The sequence below is a fragment of the Labrus bergylta genome, chromosome 19 (genome assembly GCF_963930695.1).
Source record: "Labrus bergylta chromosome 19, fLabBer1.1, whole genome shotgun sequence".
NCBI lineage: Eukaryota > Metazoa > Chordata > Actinopteri > Labriformes > Labridae > Labrus > Labrus bergylta.
The window spans coordinates 4,250,651-4,272,629 of NC_089213.1; the positions used below are offsets into that span (position 1 = coordinate 4,250,651).

The 21,979-nt window shown below is 42.4% G+C and overlaps 4 protein-coding genes and 1 long non-coding RNA gene across 6 annotated transcripts; 2 read left to right on the plus strand and 3 right to left on the minus strand.

Annotated features, from left to right (window-relative positions):
* Positions 1-970: 970 nt before the first annotated feature.
* On the minus strand, positions 971-6,091 carry apoea (apolipoprotein Ea). Its single transcript, XM_020625697.3, has 5 exons — positions 5,996-6,091; positions 5,753-5,815; positions 5,118-5,268; positions 2,536-2,823; positions 971-1,388 (listed from the first exon to the last, which is right to left on the minus strand). Exons 2-5 carry the CDS (start codon positions 5,793-5,795, stop codon positions 1,115-1,117), a joined length of 756 nt encoding a protein of 251 aa, XP_020481353.2. The 5' UTR covers positions 5,796-5,815; positions 5,996-6,091; the 3' UTR covers positions 971-1,114.
* LOC136177129 (uncharacterized) lies at positions 3,730-4,099 on the plus strand. The gene is made up of 3 exons (XR_010664778.1): positions 3,730-3,857; positions 3,910-3,935; positions 3,975-4,099. It is a non-coding gene; the product is annotated as an uncharacterized lncRNA (long non-coding RNA).
* A 2,681-nt stretch (positions 6,092-8,772) lies between the features above and the next one.
* On the minus strand, positions 8,773-10,147 carry LOC109990230 (apolipoprotein A-IV). Of its 2 annotated transcripts, none has more exons than XM_020642282.3 (4): positions 10,053-10,147; positions 9,917-9,970; positions 9,676-9,829; positions 8,773-9,550 (listed from the first exon to the last, which is right to left on the minus strand). In XM_020642282.3, the coding sequence occupies exons 2-4, from the start codon at positions 9,954-9,956 to the stop codon at positions 8,971-8,973; spliced, it is 774 nt and encodes a 257-aa protein (XP_020497938.1). In that variant the 5' UTR covers positions 9,957-9,970; positions 10,053-10,147; the 3' UTR covers positions 8,773-8,970. The 2 variants fall into 2 exon arrangements, with proteins under 2 accessions (XP_020497938.1, XP_029134810.1); XM_029278977.2 differs by having other exon boundaries at positions 9,676-9,826; positions 10,053-10,084.
* A 2,880-nt stretch (positions 10,148-13,027) lies between these two features.
* On the plus strand, positions 13,028-14,250 carry LOC109990209 (apolipoprotein A-IV). Its single transcript, XM_020642243.3, has 4 exons — positions 13,028-13,138; positions 13,241-13,288; positions 13,377-13,527; positions 13,613-14,250. Exons 2-4 carry the CDS (start codon positions 13,255-13,257, stop codon positions 14,166-14,168), a joined length of 741 nt encoding a protein of 246 aa, XP_020497899.1. The 5' UTR covers positions 13,028-13,138; positions 13,241-13,254; the 3' UTR covers positions 14,169-14,250.
* Positions 14,251-15,726: 1,476 nt separating this feature from the next.
* On the minus strand, positions 15,727-21,648 carry tomm40l (translocase of outer mitochondrial membrane 40 homolog, like). Its single transcript, XM_020642291.3, has 10 exons — positions 21,494-21,648; positions 19,729-19,937; positions 19,529-19,596; positions 19,301-19,393; positions 19,100-19,201; positions 18,765-18,870; positions 17,551-17,673; positions 17,381-17,457; positions 17,189-17,291; positions 15,727-16,436 (listed from the first exon to the last, which is right to left on the minus strand). The coding sequence occupies exons 1-10, from the start codon at positions 21,631-21,633 to the stop codon at positions 16,297-16,299; spliced, it is 1,161 nt and encodes a 386-aa protein (XP_020497947.3). The 5' UTR covers positions 21,634-21,648; the 3' UTR covers positions 15,727-16,296.
* Between the last annotated feature and the right edge of the window lie 331 nt (positions 21,649-21,979).

The window sequence follows — 21,979 nt, forward strand, 5'->3', positions numbered from 1 at the left end:
ATTTTTATTTTTATTCCTGTACAGGTTATGTACATTTCTTGTATAAATCTATTTTTAATTGCACAGTTTAAGTTTGATTCATCTAGGGGGATTCTTTAAATCTTTTTTTTTGGGGTTAATATATACGTAAGATGGTTTCTATACTGATTAGAGCTCTCAAGAACTGCCCTCAATGTTGTGCTTTGCCTCTGGTCACTTCCTGTCAGCACCTGTGTGTCCAATCAGACTCAAAGCTGATCGTTTGCTCTTACTGACATTGTTCCCTTTTTTCTAGATCCTTGCTTGTGTTGTTCTTACTCTCTGATGTACGTCGCTTTGGATAAAAGCAACAACAAGTGAATTGTAGAATTGTAGAAATACTATATTCAATATTTTTTTTTACCTCCAATGATGAAAGAAGAAGTTGTTTATATTTTGACCGTTTCAATGAGAATGGACTCGCTAGTTTTTATCAATGAGTCTTAAACACGTGATTTATTTGTGCAGATTTGTAGAGAATTGCACCGACCCCTTTACGCATATTTACTTAAACATGCAATTTGCCTGAATTAATGAAACAGTTTAATTTGTTTTGAACGACCAGCCAACAGGCAACTTAATGGGGTCCCAGGCTAGTAGGGAGCCCAATAAACTTTGACTCATGGTGGTGGCTCACAATGTGCAAGTTTTACAATGACAGTAGAACACCTCCCTAACGGGGCCCCGTCTGACAATTTGTTCCAATATTCCTGTGAAAACTTAAGTTGGTCACTTAAAGTTGCCGTTGGTTTTTTTTTAATGGTGATGAATGCTGTTTGGAGGGGCCCCTGGTGAATTTTGCTTAGGGCCCCAACAGACTTTTTAAATGCTTTAGAGCCAAAGCAAAGAAACGAGCAAGAAAGACTAATATGTGGAAAGAATGGAGTCAGGAGTAAAAATAATCATGTTTGAGCATGTTATTATAAATGACTTGTGATTTCCTACACAGATGTGAGCAGCTGTTTTTTTATTTGACAATCTTCAGTGACAGAGATGAGTCAGGACTGAGTATCTTTATGAATCCTTCAAACTTTTACAGAGGTGGTTTGGATGCAGAAAGTTTGGATAAACAGTCCAGGCTGTGACTTCAGAGGTTTTACATGTTGCCATTGAACATGTTGACAAAAGGCTGGAACCAGGTGTTCAGCTCCCCCATCTTGTCACCCATGGTGGATTTCAGTTCCTCGGCTGCCATCTGCATCTTTTCCTTCAGGTTCTCCACCTGCGAGCTCAGCAGATCGTTCAGGGTGGTGAACTTAGCCTGGGTGTTGTCACGCACCTGAGCCACATAAGGGTCGAAACGAACCCTCAGGTCCTCCATGTTGTCTGATGTGCGGATCTGAATCTCTTCCAGGTAGTCTGAAACATGTCTGAAGACGAGGAAAAGAGCTGAGTCAAAAACAAAACTCAAAGAAATTATGATTGTTGATGTTGACTTAGTTTTTCATCAGGCCCTTGTGGGTGTCATTGCCCAAAGAGACCACACGAGGGTTTCAGCGTTACCTTTGTCAAATACTGATTTGGTTGTTTGTCTCTGATTAATCTCCTTCTGTTGTTTGTTTGTAAATGTATGCATTGTCTGGGTGGACTGTGGAACCAAATTTCCCTCTGGGATAAATCAAGTTGTCAAAGTCTAAGTTGTTACGTTATTTATATAAATGTTATTTCATAGGCCTACTATGTAAATACAAGAGTCTTTGTATCTTATAATGTTAAAACACTAACAAGCTAAAGTCCTAACATAGGACTGTGAAAACATAATCCCATAAAATACACAATCATGTAATGAAACGATGAAACATGAGCTGTCATATCTCTTTACTGATCTCCTCCTCTACATGTGTAAGTCGTGTTTGCTGACATAAATCTCCTCTTGCTTTCTTTTAACCTTCAAATATATCTGTCAGTGTGAACACTTGTTGTGCCCTCTCTCGTCTTGACTGCCACCTACCCTGCAGCAGCGGGTTAGAAGCTTTCAAAATGACTACATAGAAGAAATCAATCTTCTCGCTAATGGTCTCATTTGCTTTTGTAGTGCATAAAGAGACATCAACATTCATTTCAGTCTGTTTTAAAACTAGTTAAAAAACTGCTCACAGGAGCTATAATCATGAAAAAAACAGCAAATCTTAATATTTATAAAAATGGAATCAGAGAATGTTTGGTGTTATTGCTCGACAAATGGCTCAAGCAATTATAATAAATGTTCTTTATTAAGTTAAATTTACCATCATCTTATTATCGCTAAGCCTAATCCTGGAAGAATAATTAAAAAGTTAATTTATCAAAATACAGATTAGTATTTAGTATTCAAGAGGCAGCTGTATAGTTAAAGTGTAGTTGCTGAAAATCTCATCAGAACTTAAATTCAATCAAATTAAACTCATAAAAACAGTCTAAAGTTCTTGCTAGTTTAGATATAAAAGTTATAGAAACCATCAAATCCTCTTACTGGACAGAGTTTCCCATCAGCCTGCTGTGAACGCCGCCTCGCTTCAGCGTGTGTGTGTCTCTCACCTCTTGATCTCCTCGGTGTCCTTGTTGAGGCGTTTCTTCATCTTGCGGGTGTAGGCGTTGACCCTGACCCTGACGTCATCGGCATTTTGCTCCATCATGGTCTGCAGCTCCATGCCGTACTTCTCCATCTGGTCCTGGGCCTCCATCATGTGATCGCGCAGTTTGTTGCCCAGCTTCTGCAGGTCTGTGGCCAGACGCTCCCCGGCCTCCTGTGCGTAGGGGGCCAGCTTGGTCTGCAGGTCGTCTTTGTACATGGAGAGTTCAGACATGCTGTCCTGGATCAGGGTGCTGCCAGGGGGGTTAAAAAAGAGGATTTTAGGGGTGATGTCTGCGTTTCATTTAAAAAGGAGTCAGAGCCAATGAATGATTTTTTGAATGACTAAAGATACAAACTTAATCTTCTTGTAATGTATTTGAAATGATCCTTCACTAAGTTTCAGCAGAGATGCACATGTAGATAGATCTAATATACCAAGTTATAAATGCAAAATCAAAGGATGTTGACTAAAAAAACAGAGTAAGGGTTCAATATTAGATGAGATTAAACCAATTAAAGTTCAAATAATGTGCCAGGAAAGAGACTTTGTTGGTGTTTTAGTGAAGCAATCAGGATCCACAGGGGGTCAAGAGTGACTTCAGAGCAGATAAATGCCTGATTTTGGTTGAAAAAGGAAAATAAAAGCTTATTTTCTTCATTACATTTTTTGATTTATGCTTTGCTTAGTGTCTTTTAAAGTGTTTATCTATCTATTTTCCCCTTCATGTCAGAGAAACTGATGCATGATCAAATTATTTTGATGAAAAAGACTCAAAATCGGCTGAAATTAAACAGAAAAACTCTAATGAACCAGAAAAGAGACTGTGGTGTTTGTAAAGCCATTAGGATTTAAAGTGTGCCAGACTGAGGTCAGAGACTGAGGTAAAAGACTGAGGTCGGAGAATGAGGACACAGACTGAGGTCGGAGAATGAGGACAGAGACTGAGGTTGAAGAATGAGGTTGAAGAATGAGGTTGAAGAATGAGGACACAGACTGAGGTCGGAGAATGAGGACAGAGACTGAGGTCGGAGAATGAGGTCAGAGACTGAGGTCGGAGAATGAGGACAGAGACTGAGGTTGGAGAATGAGGTTGAAGAATGAGGACACAGACTGAGGTCGGAGAATGAGGACAGAGACTGAGGTTGAAGAATGAGGTTGAAGAATGAGGTTGAAGAATGAGGACACAGACTGAGGTCGGAGAATGAGGACAGAGACTGAGGTCGGAGAATGAGGTCAGAGACTGAGGTTGAAGAATGAGGTCGGAGAATGAGGACAGAGACTGAGGTTGAAGAATGAGGTTGAAGAATGAGGTTGAAGAATGAGGACACAGACTGAGGTCGGAGAATGAGGACAGAGACTGAGGTCAGACAATGAGGTCAGAGACTGAGGTTGAAGAATGAGGTAAGAGACTGAGGTCAGACAATGAGGTCAGAGACTGAGGTCGGAGAATGAGGTCAGAGACTGAGGTTGAAGAATGAGGTCAGAGACTGAGGTTGAAGAATGAGGTAAGAGACTGAGGTCAGAGATTGAGGTCAGAGAATGAGGTCAGAGACTGAGGTCGGAGAATGAGGTCGGAGAATGAGGTCAGAGAATGCGTTTGGAGAATGAGGTCAGAGACTGAGGTCAGAGACTGAGGTCAGAGAATGAGGTCAGAGACTGAGGTCAGAGCAGTATAATTCTTTACTTGGTATGAAAAAGCTTGTCTTTCTTTTCAAAATGTGAAAACAGTCCTCTGCTCTATCCTCTTGTCCTATTATATTTGATTGACTCAAGACCTAAAAGTCCTGTGAGTCCTGCAGGCCTCAGCAGTCTCTGTGTGCATGTCTCACCTCTCTGACACATGCTGATGAACCTCCTCACACTGACTCAGCTCACGGCAGAGTGTTTGTGTAAGTGGGCAGAAGTCTAACAGCAACGTGTTGATGCTTTTTTAAACTCTGTCAAACATACTTGAAGCAGTGTGACAAGAGCACAAAGACCGAGACAAAAACGAGCTTGTCCCACTTACTCTTTTGTTTAAGAGGAAGAGTTTATTGATCAGAGGTAAACTAAAACATCTCACTCTGTTGCCAGTTTAGGTGCATTTACCCGGAAATAGCGCCCTCATAATAATACAGTCTGCAGAAACTGAAGATTATAACCTTGACTAAGTTAGGATTTACTGCAGAGCTGTGATTGGTGTGCAGGATGCAACTCAGACGTAATACAGTGGTGCAGAAAAGAAACAAATTGGTGCAAAATAATTCTCCAGAATGCCAGAAATGAAGAGTTTGACAGTCGAGATTTCTGTCAGATTCCCTCAAACCTGCTCTGAATGTTTTTCCTTTATCAACACTGTTAATATCAGAATTACACAAAAACATCACCTGCCAACTCTAGTATTTGGTTATACAACAGCTGTGATCATTTACAGCAGATAAAGTGAATAAAATATCAACACAGAGTTCACGGCCGATAAAACGTTGTAGTGTTGATTTATGACTCTGATAGCGACGCTGAATCGGTCAGTGTTTGATCGGTCAGTGTTTACGTGAATGAACTCACTCCAGCTCTCGGCTGATCTGGGAGCTCTGGATGTCTTTCACCATGCCTTCGGCCCTCATGTTCAGGTCTGTGAAGTAATCCTGGAACTTGTCGACGGTGACCTCCCAGGGGGTTGGGTCGTTCGCCTGAAATATACTTTTGGCATGGCAGCCTGGTGGAGGAGGAAACAGTCGACTTTAACACTCACGTCTTGTTCATGGAGCTTGTTTTTTTGTAGTTGTTTGATTGAGGATCAAACCGTTGCTCACATGTTTGGAGACAACTTGTGACAGTTTTTAAAAATATGACCAACAAGATGACAAACATAGTGACGGACCATAAAGTAGACTGACTTCATCTAAAAGCCCTCAAGTTTAAATGAATTCTCAATTAAACTACAAATAAAAATATTCCTTCATCTCCTATCTCTCGTTCCTTTCTTCCTTGCTTCTTTTCCTTCTTTTCACATTTACATTGACTCTTACTCTCTTCTCTTTCTTAAACTTTCACTTTTCACTTTCACTTTTTCACTTTTGACAAAAGCTTTCCTTTTGGTATTTGATATCTGAAACATTTTCCACCTGAAATAGTCTTTTAGGAATATTTTTAAAATAGAAAAAGATGTTTATGTGTCTCTGATAAGAAATTGAGCTCACCTGACAGGACAGCCAGCACAAAGATGACAGCAAAGACCCTCATGATGAGCAGAATAAGGACACCTGGAATATTATAACACAACAGGTTAAAAAGATCTCGACACAGAGACGATGGTTAGAGGTTCATTTTCTGAGGCATACCCATAGAAACACACACATATACCTCACAGTTAAAAACACACAAAACAAAAACACAATCAAGACTCAATCAGCTGTTAAAGATTTAGTCGGCGTGCGGCTCACCTTAGAGATCCTGATCTGTGACTTCTGTGAGTGGGACTCTCTCTTTCTCTCGCTCTGTATTTATACAGCTCATGTGGCTTTGATGCGATCCAATAAATGTTGTCAGGAGGATATCTGACCTGTGTCCGAAGTTCCCAGCACAGTCTGTGTTGTTGTCATCTTTTATTGCTGTGTGTGTGTTATTTTGGCTCCACGTCACATAATGAAAGTACACATGGTGGGCACAGGTTAGAAATTAGGAACACCTTAAAAAAATGCATGATATTGTGCACGCCGTTAAGGCCTGTGAATCACAATATTGTGCACGCCGTTAAGGCCTCTGAATCACAATATTGTGCACGCCGTTAAGGCCTCTGAATCACAATATTGTGCACGCCGTTAAGGCCTCTGAATCACAATATCAAGTTTGATAAGTACATGTCCTTACAGAAAATTTGATCTTGTCTTCCTCTCTCTGAACTACAATTATCTAGTGGGGGAACAAAAATGAAACTGCAGCTTCATATTATCTGGGGGAAGATCTGAATTTATCACTGCGCTTGTCTGTGTCACCACCGTAACTTTAACACAGCAGCTAAAGGTCATTCTTCTTCTATCATATCATTGTCCAGCTGATCTGGCTCAAAGTCTGCTTGAACAGCTAACTTCATGCTTTTATGTAACATCAGATGGGAACACTGCCAACAGATTGATTTGTATGTTTGTCAGTGAAACAAATGAATAACTTCATTAACTTTGACCTTTGATTGATACACAAACGCAAAGGCATTGACAGCCATCAGAAGATTGTCGCGCAACATTAGTGTTGTTTTTTTGAAGGTTTATTTTTGAAGGCTTTTTATGTCTTTATTTAAATATAGGACAGTGGATAGAGTCAGAAATGAGGGAGGGAGAGAGAGTGTGGGGAATGACATTCGAGAAAGGAGCCACAGGTCGGACTCAAACCCGGGCCCCCTGCCTGGAGGACCACAGCCTCTGTACACGGTGGTCAGAAGACAAGCTTTGCTATAAGTCCATTTACCACTAGTCTACCGGCCCAGTGATTATGATGCACTGACGTTGTGGCATTGGGTCCCAACACTGTTTATCAAGACCCCCTTAAAAGGACTTGAAAGGGGATGTCAGAAGATCCACCCAGCCATCCATTACCTATACTGCTTGTCCCATTCAGGGTCGGGGGTTTGGAGCTGATACCAGCTATCATTGGGAAAGAGGCTGGTCACCAGTCAATCATAAAGGGACAAACCATCAGTCACATCTGCAGGCAAGTTAAATGACTGTAGGAGGCAGTGGCGGCCGGTCAATAGAGGGCGCTAAAGGATATGTTGGGAGTGGTTGGACGGCACCAATTTCAGACCTTCACTGAATAAGATCAGTATATATAATAATAAGTGAGTAAAATGTATTCACAATCAAAATGTAGATTTAAAACTTTCTACGTGTCTCAAGTTACTGATTGGTGTCATGTTTCCATTTTGGGTTGCTAGAATCCAGCGCTCCGGGCCTCCATTGACCCGCGTTATAAGTTTTACATGCGCATTTGCGCCTGATAGGGGCTTTGATGGGTGCTGGAAAATGCAACCCTGAATGCACTGCAAACCACAACCCAAACGTAGGCGACAGAGGGACTGAGACATAAAGAGCGAGTCATGCAGTGTCACTGGATCAGAGCAGCAGACCTGACTAGCATGGCGTTTGTGTCCACGTAGTTTAGGAACAAAATGCCTGTAAGTACGAGTGCATATGGTGTTGTTTGTTGCGACGCTATTTCTGTTAGCCAGTTAATGGCATTTTCTAGTATGTGTTAGGATCAAGTTAACAAACTCACTTGTACATCCCAGAACTTGTGCCACCCTGGACAATAATGCACCGGTTGCCACTGGTTGGAGGAAGCCGGAGTACCCAGAGGGAACCCATGCATGCAAGGGGAGAACTTGCAAGCTCCATACAGAAATATGAAACCCTAACCCTGTCCTTCTGAGGATTCAAACCAGGAACCTTCTTGACATACAGCAACAGCGCTAACCACTGCATTACTGTGCGGCATGATAAACAGAATATAAAGAAAAAAAGACTCAGATTTCATTATGAAAACTTCCAAATAGTATTCAAATAAAACAGTCACCAGTCACATACAAAACAGCTGATTTGAGGTAAAAAGGTTGTTGACTTAATTTTTAAATCTTATCTAAATCTTAAAAGGGATTCCTTAGTTTTTGGAGCGAGCCTCTAGTGGACACTCAATGAACTGCATTTTTTTTTGCGCTTCAGCATTGGCTTCTTCTTCCAACACCAGAGCTTGCTGCTCGGTTTATCATGCATAATATTGTTTCTAATTTGTTGTGTTTTTTTCCTTAAAAAAGGGGGTCACCATTGAATGAGGTTAGATAATATTCAGTGTAAAGGCGCATACCTCTGACTGGGTCATGATAAGATAAGACGTTGCCCTCTTACAGCAGAGTTGTGTGTCAACAATCAGACTCAGTGACGTCACATGTCAAATGGTTTTAAAGCTTTCAAAGATTAGGAGGAAGTTATTGACACACAAAAAGAGCTGTGAGCAAATGCAATCTAATGTTTGTATTTGAGAGCTAATGAATTCCTCTTTTCAGCCTTAAAACAAAAACACACATTCTGTTTGACTAAATGTGTCTAAACATGTTGAACAGGATCTGTTTCACAACCTTTGTTCAGCTCTAAAATAATCTTTTTTGAATTGACGGCATTGACCTAGATCATATTCTACCAGACAAAGAGAAGAAAGTGTGAACACCGAATACATTTAACTTATTTATTGTTGTTTTAAAGATGATATTTATAGTTTCAGCAGTATCACAATGGAGGAAATACTGACAGAGGGTTGCATTTGAGTGTCTTACAGCAGCATAAACACGTAAAAAAAACGAGATATTGCACTTTTTATCCGTCCCATCAACTCGACTCTGAGTGAGAAACAAGCATTCATATGAGTCCGTTTACTGGGCCATCTTAGTGAAAGACTTCCACAGAGCCATCAGCTGCGTCTTCAGGTTCTGGGCGTCTACATCCAGTGTGGCCCTGAGCTCCTCCCCGTATGGTGCCAGGCTCTGCTGGATCTCCTGGGTCTTCTGGGTCAGCTGGGCCTCGAAGCTCTGGGCCAGGGGCATCATGCTCCTCTGGAACTCGTCCATGCTCTGCTCCACCTTCTCCTTCATCTCCTCGGTGTAGGGGACCATCTGGGCCTGCAGCTGGCTCACGCTCTTATCCACCTGCACCTTCAGCTCCTGGCTCTTCTGCAGCAGCACGGCCTTCAGGGACTCGGGGTCCATGGTCTCGGCGTAAGGGGCGGCCTCCATCTTCAGCTCATCCATCTGCTTCTGGAGGTTAGCAACCAGCTCCTGGGCGACGGGCTGCATACGGGTTCCCATGGCGGTCAGATCCTTCTCCACGCGGGTCTTCAGCTGCTCGGCCTCCTGGGTAAACTGGTTCATGAGGTTTTTGGCAAGAGGGGCCACCTGGGTGCGCAGAGCGACGCTGAGCTTGTCGACGGCGTCGCTGCTCTCTGAGATTATGGTGCTGCAGAAACACAAACAGAAATCATCATAATCGTGCAAAAATACCAACAAAAAATACTTTTCACTTGATTTTTAAGTTCCTTCAAAGCCATTCAAAGTTTGTGGTGGTTTTCAAGAGGCCCTTACTTGACATCCTTTCCCAGCTGGGATTGTCTGATCTGCTTCAGGGAGTCCTCGGCGGTCATGGTGGCCTTTGCAACGTAGTCCCAGAAAGCATCTTTCACCATGTCGACCTGCTGCTTTGGCTGGTTAGCCCTCACAATGTTTGCATTGCATCCTGCTGAAAGAACATAGAGCATCTCTGTTGATGTCTGAACACTGTTTAATTCTAAACATTACTTATTAATATTCATCAAAACTCTGTTACCTGTGAAAACAGCGAGGGCGAGCACCACAAGGACCTTCATGACTGATGTTGCAGCTGAAAGGAAACATGCAGAATTAGCCCTGTGTGGTCATTCTTCAGATGTATAAAGAGTGACCTCCTCTCCTTGGTGTCTTACCTGTGTGTGCGTTCAGTCAGAGAGCTGTAGGATAAGGTGTGAGTGTCTGCACACATCATGAGTATATATAGGCCTCTGGGTCCTCCAGGGGGAACTCACGAGGACTAAAGTCCAAGTCTGAGTGTCTCGCTGTCACTGCAGCTTCCACATCACAGCAGTACGTCTGATGACACCTCATGTAAACATTTTAAAGTCTCACATGGTTTCATTATTCATCATTTAGAAAGCTTTCACACAGGATTTTAGCAAAGATGATTTTCTAACAATTATTTAGTTCACTGTTGCAATGTGGGCCTTCATAACAATCTATACTCACTTTATCATCTGACAAAAATTCAACCCTAAAATTCCAGTTTCAATTTTAATTGCAAATTTAATTTATCCTCAATTTAAAGGTTAAAATCTGAAAATAATATTGGCCCTGCTTTTAAAGTGAATAGTAAAAAAATAAAAAAGGAGACCGCAGTGACCACAAAACTTATTAAAAAAGATATTAAAATAATAATAATAAACAACAACAGCTTGAAATGGAGTCATGTCTTTACATTAGCTTAATCAATGCTGCTAATATGCTAATATGTTTCCATTTACTGGTTTATAACCAAAGTATTTAGCCTGACGGTGCAAGAGATAAAGTCTGTTTGTATGAATCCTCCACAGGAGTCTATGAATGCATGCATAGAGGCAATCTATCAAAAAGTTTGGGATATATATCAGCTGTGACAAAAGTGGAAACACGACCAACGTTAGCATCCTTAGAGGTGTTAGCATGACTTAAAACAGATGCAGCTTTTTATACCCATAGACTGTAAGGCTACAAAGCTAGAGCGATGTCACCCATTGGTTTCTGAAGGGCTGTTTTGGAAGCTTATCCATGGCGGTTGCCATATTGGATATGTTGACTATTAAACTTTCTGTTAACCTAACGACTGGCACAGAGCTGAGAGAGGCCTTTAAGCCTCCTGACAAACTGCTACAACATGGCCGCTCGACGTCAGTTCTGTCACGCCCATAATTATGCATAATTCTCATCCTTATCAAAATGGGTAAGCCATAATACAATCGGGATTTATGTCCTTTTAGGGCTTCCGTAGAATCACACAAAACCAGTGCATCAATAAACTGCATCAGAATCTGTATGACAGCATTCAAATATACTGAAATGAGTAAAAAAATCCTCACTATGGTATAAAACAAATACAAGTTGCCCTACTGTTGATTGATTATTGAACCTGACATCTGCTTTTAGACTTCAGTGTTTTTTAAATTGTGTTTTTATGATGGTTAATGATTGTCTTTACATTCTTATCACTCCTGTGTTTGTCTCTTGCTGCCAATCACAAGAGCTGCAAAACAGTTTTTTGTTGTTTTTATAGCAATGCCAAAAAAAGATAGATTCAATTCAAGTTGAAAACTGACGAGTTGTAACTACTCAGAGTTAGAAATGAAAGCAGATAAGATCGGGAGGTTTCAACTATTTCTACCCGTTGTGACAAACTTGCTTTGTTTTCTGCTGATTAGCTCATTCAGAGACACACGCTTGATTGACTTAAATGTTCTGCCGATACACAAGTAACAGACGTTTTATAGGTCAGTGAGATGCGAGCAGGACTTTGATCCAGTCGTTCCATCTGACCTGCAGATTATCTTTATACGCAGGAATGGGATGTGTCCTTATACAGCGATTCCTTGGACACTGTGTGATAACACAGAGGAGCTAAAGTCTGCATCTCCGGACAAACTTACTGATAAACATCCCGCCGCTGTGACGCACACCAGGACCTTGAGACAGAATTATGAAGAGAGGCAGATAGAGCTGAGATGTCCTACTGTTTATTACATGTTATTTGAGTATCTTTAATTTAAGCCGTGTCACCAAAAATGCAGAACACATCGTACAGATTTATGCTTATGTAAACTCTTCCCAGTGACATGTCCACTTTAGGCCTCTATAAACACCCGCTCATCATTTATTTCCCCACACAGATAAGTTCAGCAAATCTCTTTATAAACTATGATGTAATGAAATCTGGGTTTCCTTGTTATTCACATTGGGGAGCACTGGTTTTTAGGAACATGACAAAAGAAACAAGAAAGGGGAAGCTTATTTAAAGAGGACATATTACCCTCCTTCTCCACCTTCTCAAACAGTCCCCCTGTGGTCTAAATGAAACATCTGTGCTGCGCTTTGCTCAAAATATAACATGAATCAAGCACCAGAGGAGGTTTGTGACCCTGTATAAACCAGCTCTCTCAGAACGCTCCGTTTGGTGTGTGTGTCTCTTTAAATGCAATGAGCCCCCCTCTGAGTTTTCCTGGTAGACATCACTCCTCTGTAGCGAGAAAAATAATGGCAAACTGTGCAAAAGTTTTGCTCTAGGCTGGGGGTGGAGTCTATGGGTGGATAGGTTTTTTTTTACCAGAATCCCCCTGTGACATCACAAGGAGAGCAAATTCGCAACGGAGCATTTTTCTCTGTGTTGTAAGACTTATGCAGACCCCAAACAAAGGCCTGGATGGGTTTATTTCACATTTTTTGGGTCAGTAGACTCTCAGGTTACCCAAATATATGTTCAAAAACACTGTACAAGTGAATTTTTCATATAATGTCCCCTCTAAAATTAAGTCTATTTTAGCAGGTGGCTGTTAATCTCCTCAGCTACAACGTTAATCAGCCTAATAAAAAACCATGAAGAAATAACTAATCTTCTCACTCATTGTCTCGTTTGTTATTGTTTGCCATGTAAAGACCAGATTCATAACCAGCTAAACTCTCCTCACAGGAGCGTTAAAAACTTCAAGTAAACAATATTTACTACACCTTTGTTGAATATTAACAGCCTTTTTCCACATTTAATAATTGCATGAAGAGCCATTTCAATGATGTCAACCATTACATAACGAATCCAGATAGCAGCAACCTAACGGTGACACATAAATTATGACATGGAGTGACAAGAATCTGACAGCACGGCAGGAGAAGAAGGACTTTACCCTTAAATGTGACTATAAAAACGGTTAACAGCTGCCTGAACGACACACATCCCCAGACACAGAGAGAAGAAGAGCCAATCTAACTCTGCAAGGTAAAACATTTTATAATTATTATCACTTTTCATGACTCAAGAGATTCTGAAAATGTTCATTTGTACATATTTTTAATGGTAAATCACTTTCTTAATCCACAGACTCAAATCGAATCATGAAGGTACTTGTGCTTCTCGCTCTTTTCTCTGGTGAGTGAAATCCCCATCAGCATGAACAAGGACTCGTGAATACATTTACACAAACCTCTGTGCTAATCCTGCTGTTATTTATTCACAGTTTGCAATGCAAACATCCTGTGGGCCGAGCAGCCCAAGAACAACCTGGACATGGTGAAGGATGCTTTCTGGGAGTATGTGTCCAAGGTGACCATGACCGCCGAGGACAACCTGAGGCAGATCAGAGCGTCTGAGCTGGGTCAAGAAGTCAAGTAAGAGAGCTGACCTAAAAGCAACAAATAAGAATTATGTTAAGGGATTCTAGTTAATAACTGATTTTTTTATTCTGTCTTTTAGTGACAGGATCTCTCAGAGCGCTGACGCAGTGAACCAGTACGTCGTCGCTCTGAAGTCTCAGGTGGCTCCTCTGACCCAAAACTTCATGACCCAGTTCACCAAGGAGGCCGAGCAGTTCAGGGCCCAGCTGGAGAGTGACCTTTCCACCGGGACCAGCACCCTCCGGCCCTACGCTGAGGACTTGATGGCCCGCATCCAGAAGCAGGTGGAGGAGCTGAAGATGGAGGCCGCCCCTTACACCGAGTCCATGGACCCCGAGTCCCTGAAATCCTTGCTGCTGCAGAAGAGCCAGGAGCTGAAGGTGCAGGTGGATAAGAGCGTGAGCCAGCTGCAGGCCCAGATGGTCCCCATCACCGAGGAGATGAAGGAGAAGGTGGAGCAGAGCATGGACCAGTTCCAGAGGAGCATGATGCCCCTGGCCCAGACCTTCGAGACCCAGCTCGCCCAGAAGACCCAGGAGATGGAGGAGCTGAGGGCCAAGCTGGACGCCAGCGCTCAGGACATGCAGGCTCAGCTGACCGCTCTGTGGGAGTCTTTCATCAAGAGCACCCAGTAACTGCTCCATCAGCCTTCACACCACCAGATATTTATTCTAATTCTACCCAATGTTAATTTATTAAATAAAAAAGAAGAACATATTCAGTCTGTTGGCGTCTTTATGTGTGTGGAAGACTTACGCAAACTTTTCAAAGCAGTGTGAGACAACAAGCAACCACTAACACAGAAACCAACACTACTGCAGTCTTTGGTCTCCAACATTTTGGGGGGAATATTTTATCAACTTTGAAGAAAACTTGATAGCTTGGCTCCTTCTTAAAACACAGTATGTGTATTCAATGTGACATTTCATATACACAACTTAATGGAGGGATAACAGAGATTTTAAAATTGCAATGGGGATGTGTTAGGCAGCAATCTTCTGCGTTGAAGAATGAAGCCAATCTGGAAAAACTGCAGTTCTTTGAGTGTCAGCTGATCAAAAAACAAAGTGAGCCCATCAATATTTTACAGCAGATATAATCGTGTTTACAGCCAGGTAATAAAATCAGTTCAGGTCTCTATAGTTCATTTCTTTATTGGTCAACACTGTAAGGGGAAGGTTTTGTTATACGTCATCTGTTTTGATTATAATAAGGCCAAGAGTAAAGCATACTTAGGGTTGCTTAGGGTTAAGTTGTAGGGGGGTTTCCCAAGAGGCTTAAGGTCATTAGGGTTAAGGCTTTAAGGTGGGGCACCCACTTTGGCTTCTGGTACCACATCTGATGTACGTCGCTTTGGATAAAAGCGTCTGCTAAGTGAATTGCAGAATGCATGAGCACCCGCTTCAACTCCACCTGTTTGCCTGTTTTAAGATTGATCCAATATTAGGTGGAGGTAGCATCTCTTAGCTCAGTCTTTCTTTCTGCACGTCAGGCTGGTGTCCGAACATCCAGCGGTTCCAACACAGGCGTCACACCCAGGTATAATTATTATGACTCCCTCGTGCTCTGATTGTCTTCTCTTGGTCAGGGGTGTGTTCACACTTTTTGGACTAGGGTGGCCCAACTGGGGAACTGACTTGTGTAGGGGTGGCCTGAAGCTTGTGATCACTAAGCTGAATGAAGAGCATTTCTTTACCCTTCTGACTGCACTAATCACATGGTCTTTAAGGTAACAAAGTAGTAGTAGCATACATCTTTTAAGCTAAATTCTTCAAGGACTCCAAACAATAGGTCCAAAGTCACAATTTAAAGCATTTAAAAAAAACTGCAAACAAACATCTGCACACTGAAAGCTGCCTGTTGCAACACAGCCTGAAAAGTGGCAAGGCAAATAGCCAATCCTAGTCTGGAGGATTTGGGGGCGGCACCTTGGTGGCCAATAAGATTTCAAGGGGGACCCATGCCACCCCTGGCAGCGCCCTGCTTCTGTTCAGTGTCAGCTCATACCATCAGTTTGTGTGTGACTGCAGTCTTGCGGTTGATTTTATATACTCTCCTTTTGAGACAGAATCTGGGAGCAGTGGTTATAAACTAGAAATACTTATTTCTGTAAAGAGAAGAGCCCTGTTATGGAAGTTATAGGTATGCACACAAAAGCAGGAACCGTGATTAGTTGGAGGAAACGAGCACAAGTCAAGTTTTGTTTTGTAAGAAATGGTATTTATCAGTTTCCAAGAGGTATATACAGGTCATATATATACTGTTTCATATGTATGTAACGTAAACAAAAAGGCAACAAAACAAGTGATGGTTTGTGAACGTGACATGCAGTACAGTACACTCAGTCCTGGTAAACTTGTCTGTAACAAAAAAAAATATTGACGACAGTATCATCCACTGCACACAGACACTTACAGTAAAAAAAAAAACGACATGTAAAAAATCAAATCTGGAACAACAGGCACAGAAGTCAGTGACGGAAACAAAGAGCTCAGTTTTTTTTCTATTCGTCGAGAGTCCACAGTCAACAAAACCCTGACCAATCACATTATGTGTTACAGTTCTGATCAATTAGGTCATTCATATTTTAGGATTATATGCGTTAGAGTATATTGATAACTTTCTATTCAGCACGTGAGATCAAACTCAAACATGAAAAATGTCCAGATGGAGGTGACGGGACACACGGTGGTGTAACATGGCATAGTCTGCTCGTCCGTAGTGAGTCTATCCGTGGGGGAACAAACCCGCCGCTCGGTCCGTCTAACCGATTGTGACGCCAAAGCCGCACTGGAACTTGTTCTTGCGGTGGTTGAGGAAGGTGCAGAGGACCAGAGAGAGCGGCAGCGGGAGCAGCTTCTTTTCTAAAGTGGCACCGACAACCCAGTTACTGTCTACAGAACCTGAGAGGAGCAGGACACAGATAAAGACAAGTAGTCAAATTACAAAAGGGATACCGGCAGACTCAAATTTAAAAAAATGCATCCGTTTTACAAGACTTAAAAAAAAAAATTCTAACGCAATACATCTCTTTGAATATTTAAAGGGGACATATTATGAAAAATCCACTTGTACAGTGTTGTTGAACATATATTTAGGTAACCTGAGGATCTACTCACTCTAGGGACCCACAAAATGTGAAATAAACCAATCCAGTCCTTTGTTTGTGGTCTGCATAAGTCTTACAACACAGACGAAAATGCTCTGTTTCAAATTTGCTTTCCTTGTGATGTCACAGTGGGATTCTGGTAAAAAAAAAAATCCCCTCTCCTAATATCTCCACCCATGGACTCCACCCCCAGCCTAAAACAAAACTTTTGCCCATTTTTATTCTCGCTACAGAGGAGTGATGTCTACCGGGAAAACTCAGGGGGGGCGCTCATTGCATTTAAAGAGACACACACACCTAAACGGAGCGTTCTGAGAGAGCTGGTTTATACAGGGTCACAAACCTCCTCTGGTGCTTGATTCATGCTATATTTTGAACAAAGTACAGCACAGATGTTTCATTTAGACCACAGGGGGACTGTTTGAAAAGGTGGAGAAGAGGGGTAATATGTCCTCTTTAAGTTCGCTGGTAAATAAGTCTTTTACATCTCCATGTGCGGGTAAATCACCGTGGTAACGTCTGTACAAGGTTATAAAGATGTCGTACCTTTAAACAGTAAATTGGCTTTAGGCACATCTAGCTGGTAGGCCAACGACACGCTGGTGTCCTGCATGCGGGTGCTCACCTCGTATTCCACACCGAGCTGCAGCTGTTGGAGAGCAGCACACAGATTTAAACACAACTTCTTCTTTTCACCTGAGTGGGTCAAACAGATGGAGTAAAAGTCACCACGGTTACCTGTTCGTTGGCTCTGTGATAGTATGAAGCGTGAGCGCCTGCTGAGCCGAGGGTCAGTGTGGCGATGAAGTTACTTCCTGTACAGACAGGGGGGGTCGAGTTAACAACGGTTAAAGGAGATGAAACTTATTATGGACGCCACACAACAAATAAATGTTGAAATAACTCACCGCTGTATCTGCCCACTAAAGACATGACTGAGCCTTCCTCTCCGGGTCTGCGGTGATAAACCAGCTCCCCTCCCAGAGCCAGAGACGGCGTTATGGACTGAAGGTAGTGTGTTACAACAATGCCTGACACGGTGACAACAAAGAGGTGATCAGTTTAAGATATGATGTCAGCTTTCAGACAGAGATAAGTATGGATGGAAGTGTTTAAGGATAGAAAATACTTTAAGCATCTTCCTGAATTCACTAAAGTTTCCCCCCGCGCCCCTCACTCGTGTCGTTTCCTCGTCAAAGAGAAACACACGAAAGAGACATAAGGACGGAGGACGACACATAGGGTACAGATGACGAGCTGCACGGCTGAGTCACCTGTAAAAACCTGCTTTACAAACGTTTATGGGTCCGGTCATATTAAAAAAATTCATAACGTTTGAGTTTGTTCCACATAAAGACGGAGGATATTTTAGTCATGAATTATCTTCTCAAAAAACCTTTTGTTTACTGAAACATGTGAAGGGTTTAACACAGCTGATTATGATGAGCCTCGCCTCCTCGTGGTGTGTTTAAGGAATTAGAAGATTCTACATCATGTGCAGAGGGGGAACGATTTCTGCATCAGGCGAGGTGAGAGGACACGAGGGAGTGCTGGGCAATCTAATCAAGCTTCAATTTCAAACACGGTTTCTGCCATAATCGAGCAGCCCTGACAATTTCCACACACTCTGAGCACCGCGGTCAGTCAGTGCTACGGTTTTGCTCGGTCAGACTGCTCATGAGCAGCTGTACACACATCACAGGAGAACTACAAGATCACTCAGGAATAAAGAGAAAAATGTGCACGTGTTACTTTGTCATTCAGAGGATGATTTGTTTTCACTTAAAATACTTCAAATGTGTTTTATTTTGAAATTGGCCGCACGCTCTGTGTGTGTTTTCCTGTCTAGCCCTCTCTATTCCGTCCAGCTTCCACACCTGATTGCAGCGAGCTCCGTCAAAAATAGACCTGCAGCGTATTTGAAACAGAGCAGAGCGTAATGGCGCTGGAGACGGACCCCCGGCGCTCGCTGTTGAAACAGGAACATCGACTAGAGTGGAAGCAAAAGAGCGGCATAGTGCGCGCACAGAGTATGTGGAAATTGGCAGTAAAGACTTTGGGGGGGGGGACAAAATGTAAACATTCGATCAAACTGGACAGAGATGACAGACTGAAGACCTACCAGAGCCGACGAGGACGTCTGGGTTTCCGAGTGTGACTGTTGCAGTAAAATCTTCTCCTCTGATCTCAGCGTCGCCTTGCCAGTTCACAAACTTGTTTTGTTGTGTCTGAGAATAAGACAGAAAAGATAAAGTTTGAATGACAGCCAAAGAGTCATACTGATTAACCTTTCCTTTTATCAAACATGCAAATCTGCTGATTTTCATCTTTTATCATAAACACAGATCACTAAGAATAATAACCAAAGGGACTCATTATGACTCTCTAAATATAAACTTGGCTCTGTGGTTATTCTTTGAACTAACGATGAAGGTGAAGAGGAAGTTGGCGCTTTACCTGGAAGGCCAGTTTGGATCGTACACTGCTGGACACCTGGTGGATGATTTGGGCGTTTAGGCTGCCGCTGTTGTCCATGTCTCCCACCATGACTGGAAAGAACTAGACACAAAGCAGCACACATTTCACATCACAGTTTATGTTTAGAGAAAACACACACAGATGGGATTTACGGGGACTTGACTTGACTTGATGGCGTACCTCTGCTGGACCGGTCTGCTTTTTCCCAACGTACGTCGCTCCAAACCTGTAGGTGGAGTCTCCCATGGTGCTCAGCAGCACGGTGTGATTCACCTTCAAGAGAGATTGAAATCAGATCATAAACTTGTGGAAAAAAGTGATCGAAGATGTAGACAGGCTTTATTTTGTGTTTCACTGATTGAAATGGAAAAGTGGTAGTTATTCATTAAAAAAATGAACTTAACTGACCTGGAAGTGGTTGCTAAGGCCCTTATTGACAACTAGCCTGACGCCCTCCATCTGCATGGGGAAAACCTCTGAGGAGAAAACATGGTTGCATATTCAGGAAGACACATGAGAAGCAACACCACGTACAACACACACTTTACGATTATGCTGATTATATGAAGAAGTGTCATGACTAGCAAGGATCGGTAACCTCTGCTTACCTTTGCACTTGCGATGACACTCATCGAACGCCCCTGGATTAGGCAAAGGGTTTTCTTCCTCCTGCTGCTGCCCGGATGCCGCCTCGGGTATCACAGAGGAAACCGAAGGCATCCCAAAGCCCGGCGGGACCGTCAACCCCGGGGCCACGGCAGCCCCAGAGGTCGGGGGTGGGGGGTTGGGGGAGCTGGCAGCCAAAACACTGCCCATTCTGTCAAAGAGAAAATGAATGAAGGAGTGAGAGAGAGGAGAATATGTTGCTATTGGTGCGAGCCAATACATGCAGGTATATGAACACGAGTTAGAGATAACAGATGAAACTTAGACCTTTAAAGATTTTAGATTTATGTCATCAGAAAAACTTTATTAATATTTATTTATATTAATAAATATAATCATGCACAACACACAGCTTGTGTATTTTGTTATGCAGGTGCTTTTTCAGTTTCGCTCAGATGGTTGAGAGGAGAGTGAAGAGGAGACAGTGGTGGCTGAATAGAAGAAACTTGTAGGACATTATTTTAACACAACATAAGCAAGACTGAGCTATTAAGCGGTGGCTGTAGCTCAGTCTGTAGGGACTTGGGTTGGGAACCGGAGGGTCGCCGGTTCAAGTCCTGGTGCGGACCAAATCTAGAAGTTGGTCTGGTAGCTGGAGAGGTGCCAAATCACTTCCCCAGCTCAGGAGCGCTCGCTGTGCGCTGCTCCGTCACTCTGACGTGTGTGTGTGTGTGTGTGTGTGTGTGTGTGTGTGTGTGTGTGTGTGTGTGTGTGTGTGTGTGTGTGTGTGTGTGTGTGTGTGTGTGTGTAAAAAAAAAAACTCAATATAATGCTCAGCCCGGTGACATCATCAGGGTTATTCTTTCACAGTTAGACACCTGTCTTCAGATTAAACACCTGTGTACTGTACCATACAACATCGCAGAGCTACGTTTGGTCAATCAGCCTTCTCCATCAAAGGCTGTAAACTCCGGAACACATTAAACACCTGAAATAAAATTAATCTCAGACTTCAAATCTTTTACAAACCAGAGCTGTTCCCACTTTTAACTAGCATCTTAAAACTTTATTTTAAACTGGTTTAAAGCATTTGGATTGTCGTACATGTATTTTAATGTGTCCTCATATCGTGTTCTGGGGTTTTGTGTAACTGAATGTTGAACATTTTAATCTGTTTGTTTACACAAAGGCCCAACTGGAGGACACGAGTTGGAAATGATCAATATCTATAAACTCTTTACGCAGAACATCAGTTTCATGCTTTGTATTGAAATTATGTTACATTGCATTGTCCCTATTAAAATAAATTAATTAAAAAATTCCCCTCTCAGGCCTCAGGCTGTGTGTGTGTGTGTGTGATTATGTACAGAAGGTGGAATGCCCCTTTAACCTTTCACACAGATCATCATGTTTATTCCTAAGTTGGAGCAGCAGCAGGTTGTAAAAGCAGGTAAATCACAAGCTACTGAAACGTTACGTGGTTCAAAAAGGCAGGAAACACTGACCAGCACCTGATTTATTGGTGGACTGAAGCTGCAGGTTTGAATGAAAACTGTCTCACCTGCTGAGCCATGACTGTAGCTAAGCTAGCTCCTGAGCACACTTAGTGTCTGAATGAAAACTAGCAGCTAACAAACAGCTGACACTCCAGAGGCAACACAAACGCCGCACCTGTGACGTCACCTGCTGAAAGCACCTTTTATATTTTCACCTGTGTCCGGTGAAAACCCCTCGTTATATAAAACACAGCTAGCGGTGGCTACTCACGTTGTGTTTCCAGAGGACGATACAGCCGGAAGTTGTATTCGGTAGCGCTGAAGAGGAAGAGGGTCAGTTACGCGAGGCCCCGCCCACTTTTTTTGTCGAGAGACGTTATGATTGGATGAACAAAAATGACACTCGTACATTATTGTCTAAAACGGACGTCAATCACTTTTTTTTTTTTTTTTTTAGCTTGAAGGACTACAGGGCGTGGGTTTACTCAAATGACGTAACATTCATACGCAAATACAATTTGCTGATGGAGGAGGGAGATCCCTCCCAGGGGGCGGGGCTTTATATTCTGAGGTTTCTAATTGGCGGAGAATTTCGCTGGTGAAAAGCACAACGGGGGACGTAAACTGTTACTATGGGATTTCTTCAAGGTCAAATGTTGGGTTGAGGGGCAACAGCAACAAGTAACAACACTTTTAAAATATAGTTTATGATAAATATAAATAAAAAAAGATAATTATATTTAATGACTTTGTGTGC

Coding starts and splice junctions, on each gene's coding strand:
- apoea (XM_020625697.3), bottom strand. CDS start 5,795: ATGAGGGTCTTTGCTGTCATCTTTGTGCTGGCTGTCCTGTCAG. Junction 2,824..5,117: donor CAGATCAGCCGAGAGCTGGA/GTGAGTTCATTC, acceptor CCCCCCTGGCAG/CACCCTGATCCAGGACAGCA. Junction 1,389..2,535: donor GACACCGAGGAGATCAAGAG/GTGAGAGACACA, acceptor CCTCGTCTTCAG/ACATGTTTCAGACTACCTGG.
- LOC109990230 (XM_020642282.3), bottom strand. CDS start 9,956: ATGAAGGTCCTTGTGGTGCTCGCCCTCGCTGTTTTCACAG. Junction 9,830..9,916: donor CGCCCTCGCTGTTTTCACAG/GTAACAGAGTTT, acceptor ATGTTCTTTCAG/CAGGATGCAATGCAAACATT. Junction 9,551..9,675: donor CAGCTGGGAAAGGATGTCAA/GTAAGGGCCTCT, acceptor GTGTTTCTGCAG/CACCATAATCTCAGAGAGCA.
- LOC109990209 (XM_020642243.3), top strand. CDS start 13,255: ATGAAGGTACTTGTGCTTCTCGCTCTTTTCTCTG. Junction 13,289..13,376: donor GCTTCTCGCTCTTTTCTCTG/GTGAGTGAAATC, acceptor ATTTATTCACAG/TTTGCAATGCAAACATCCTG. Junction 13,528..13,612: donor GAGCTGGGTCAAGAAGTCAA/GTAAGAGAGCTG, acceptor TCTGTCTTTTAG/TGACAGGATCTCTCAGAGCG.
- tomm40l (XM_020642291.3), bottom strand. CDS start 21,633: ATGTACGAGTGTCATTTTTGTTCATCCAATCATAACGTCTCTCGACAA. Junction 19,394..19,528: donor GCCTTAGCAACCACTTCCAG/GTCAGTTAAGTT, acceptor TCTCTCTTGAAG/GTGAATCACACCGTGCTGCT. Junction 19,202..19,300: donor AGCAGACCGGTCCAGCAGAG/GTACGCCATCAA, acceptor CTTTGTGTCTAG/TTCTTTCCAGTCATGGTGGG.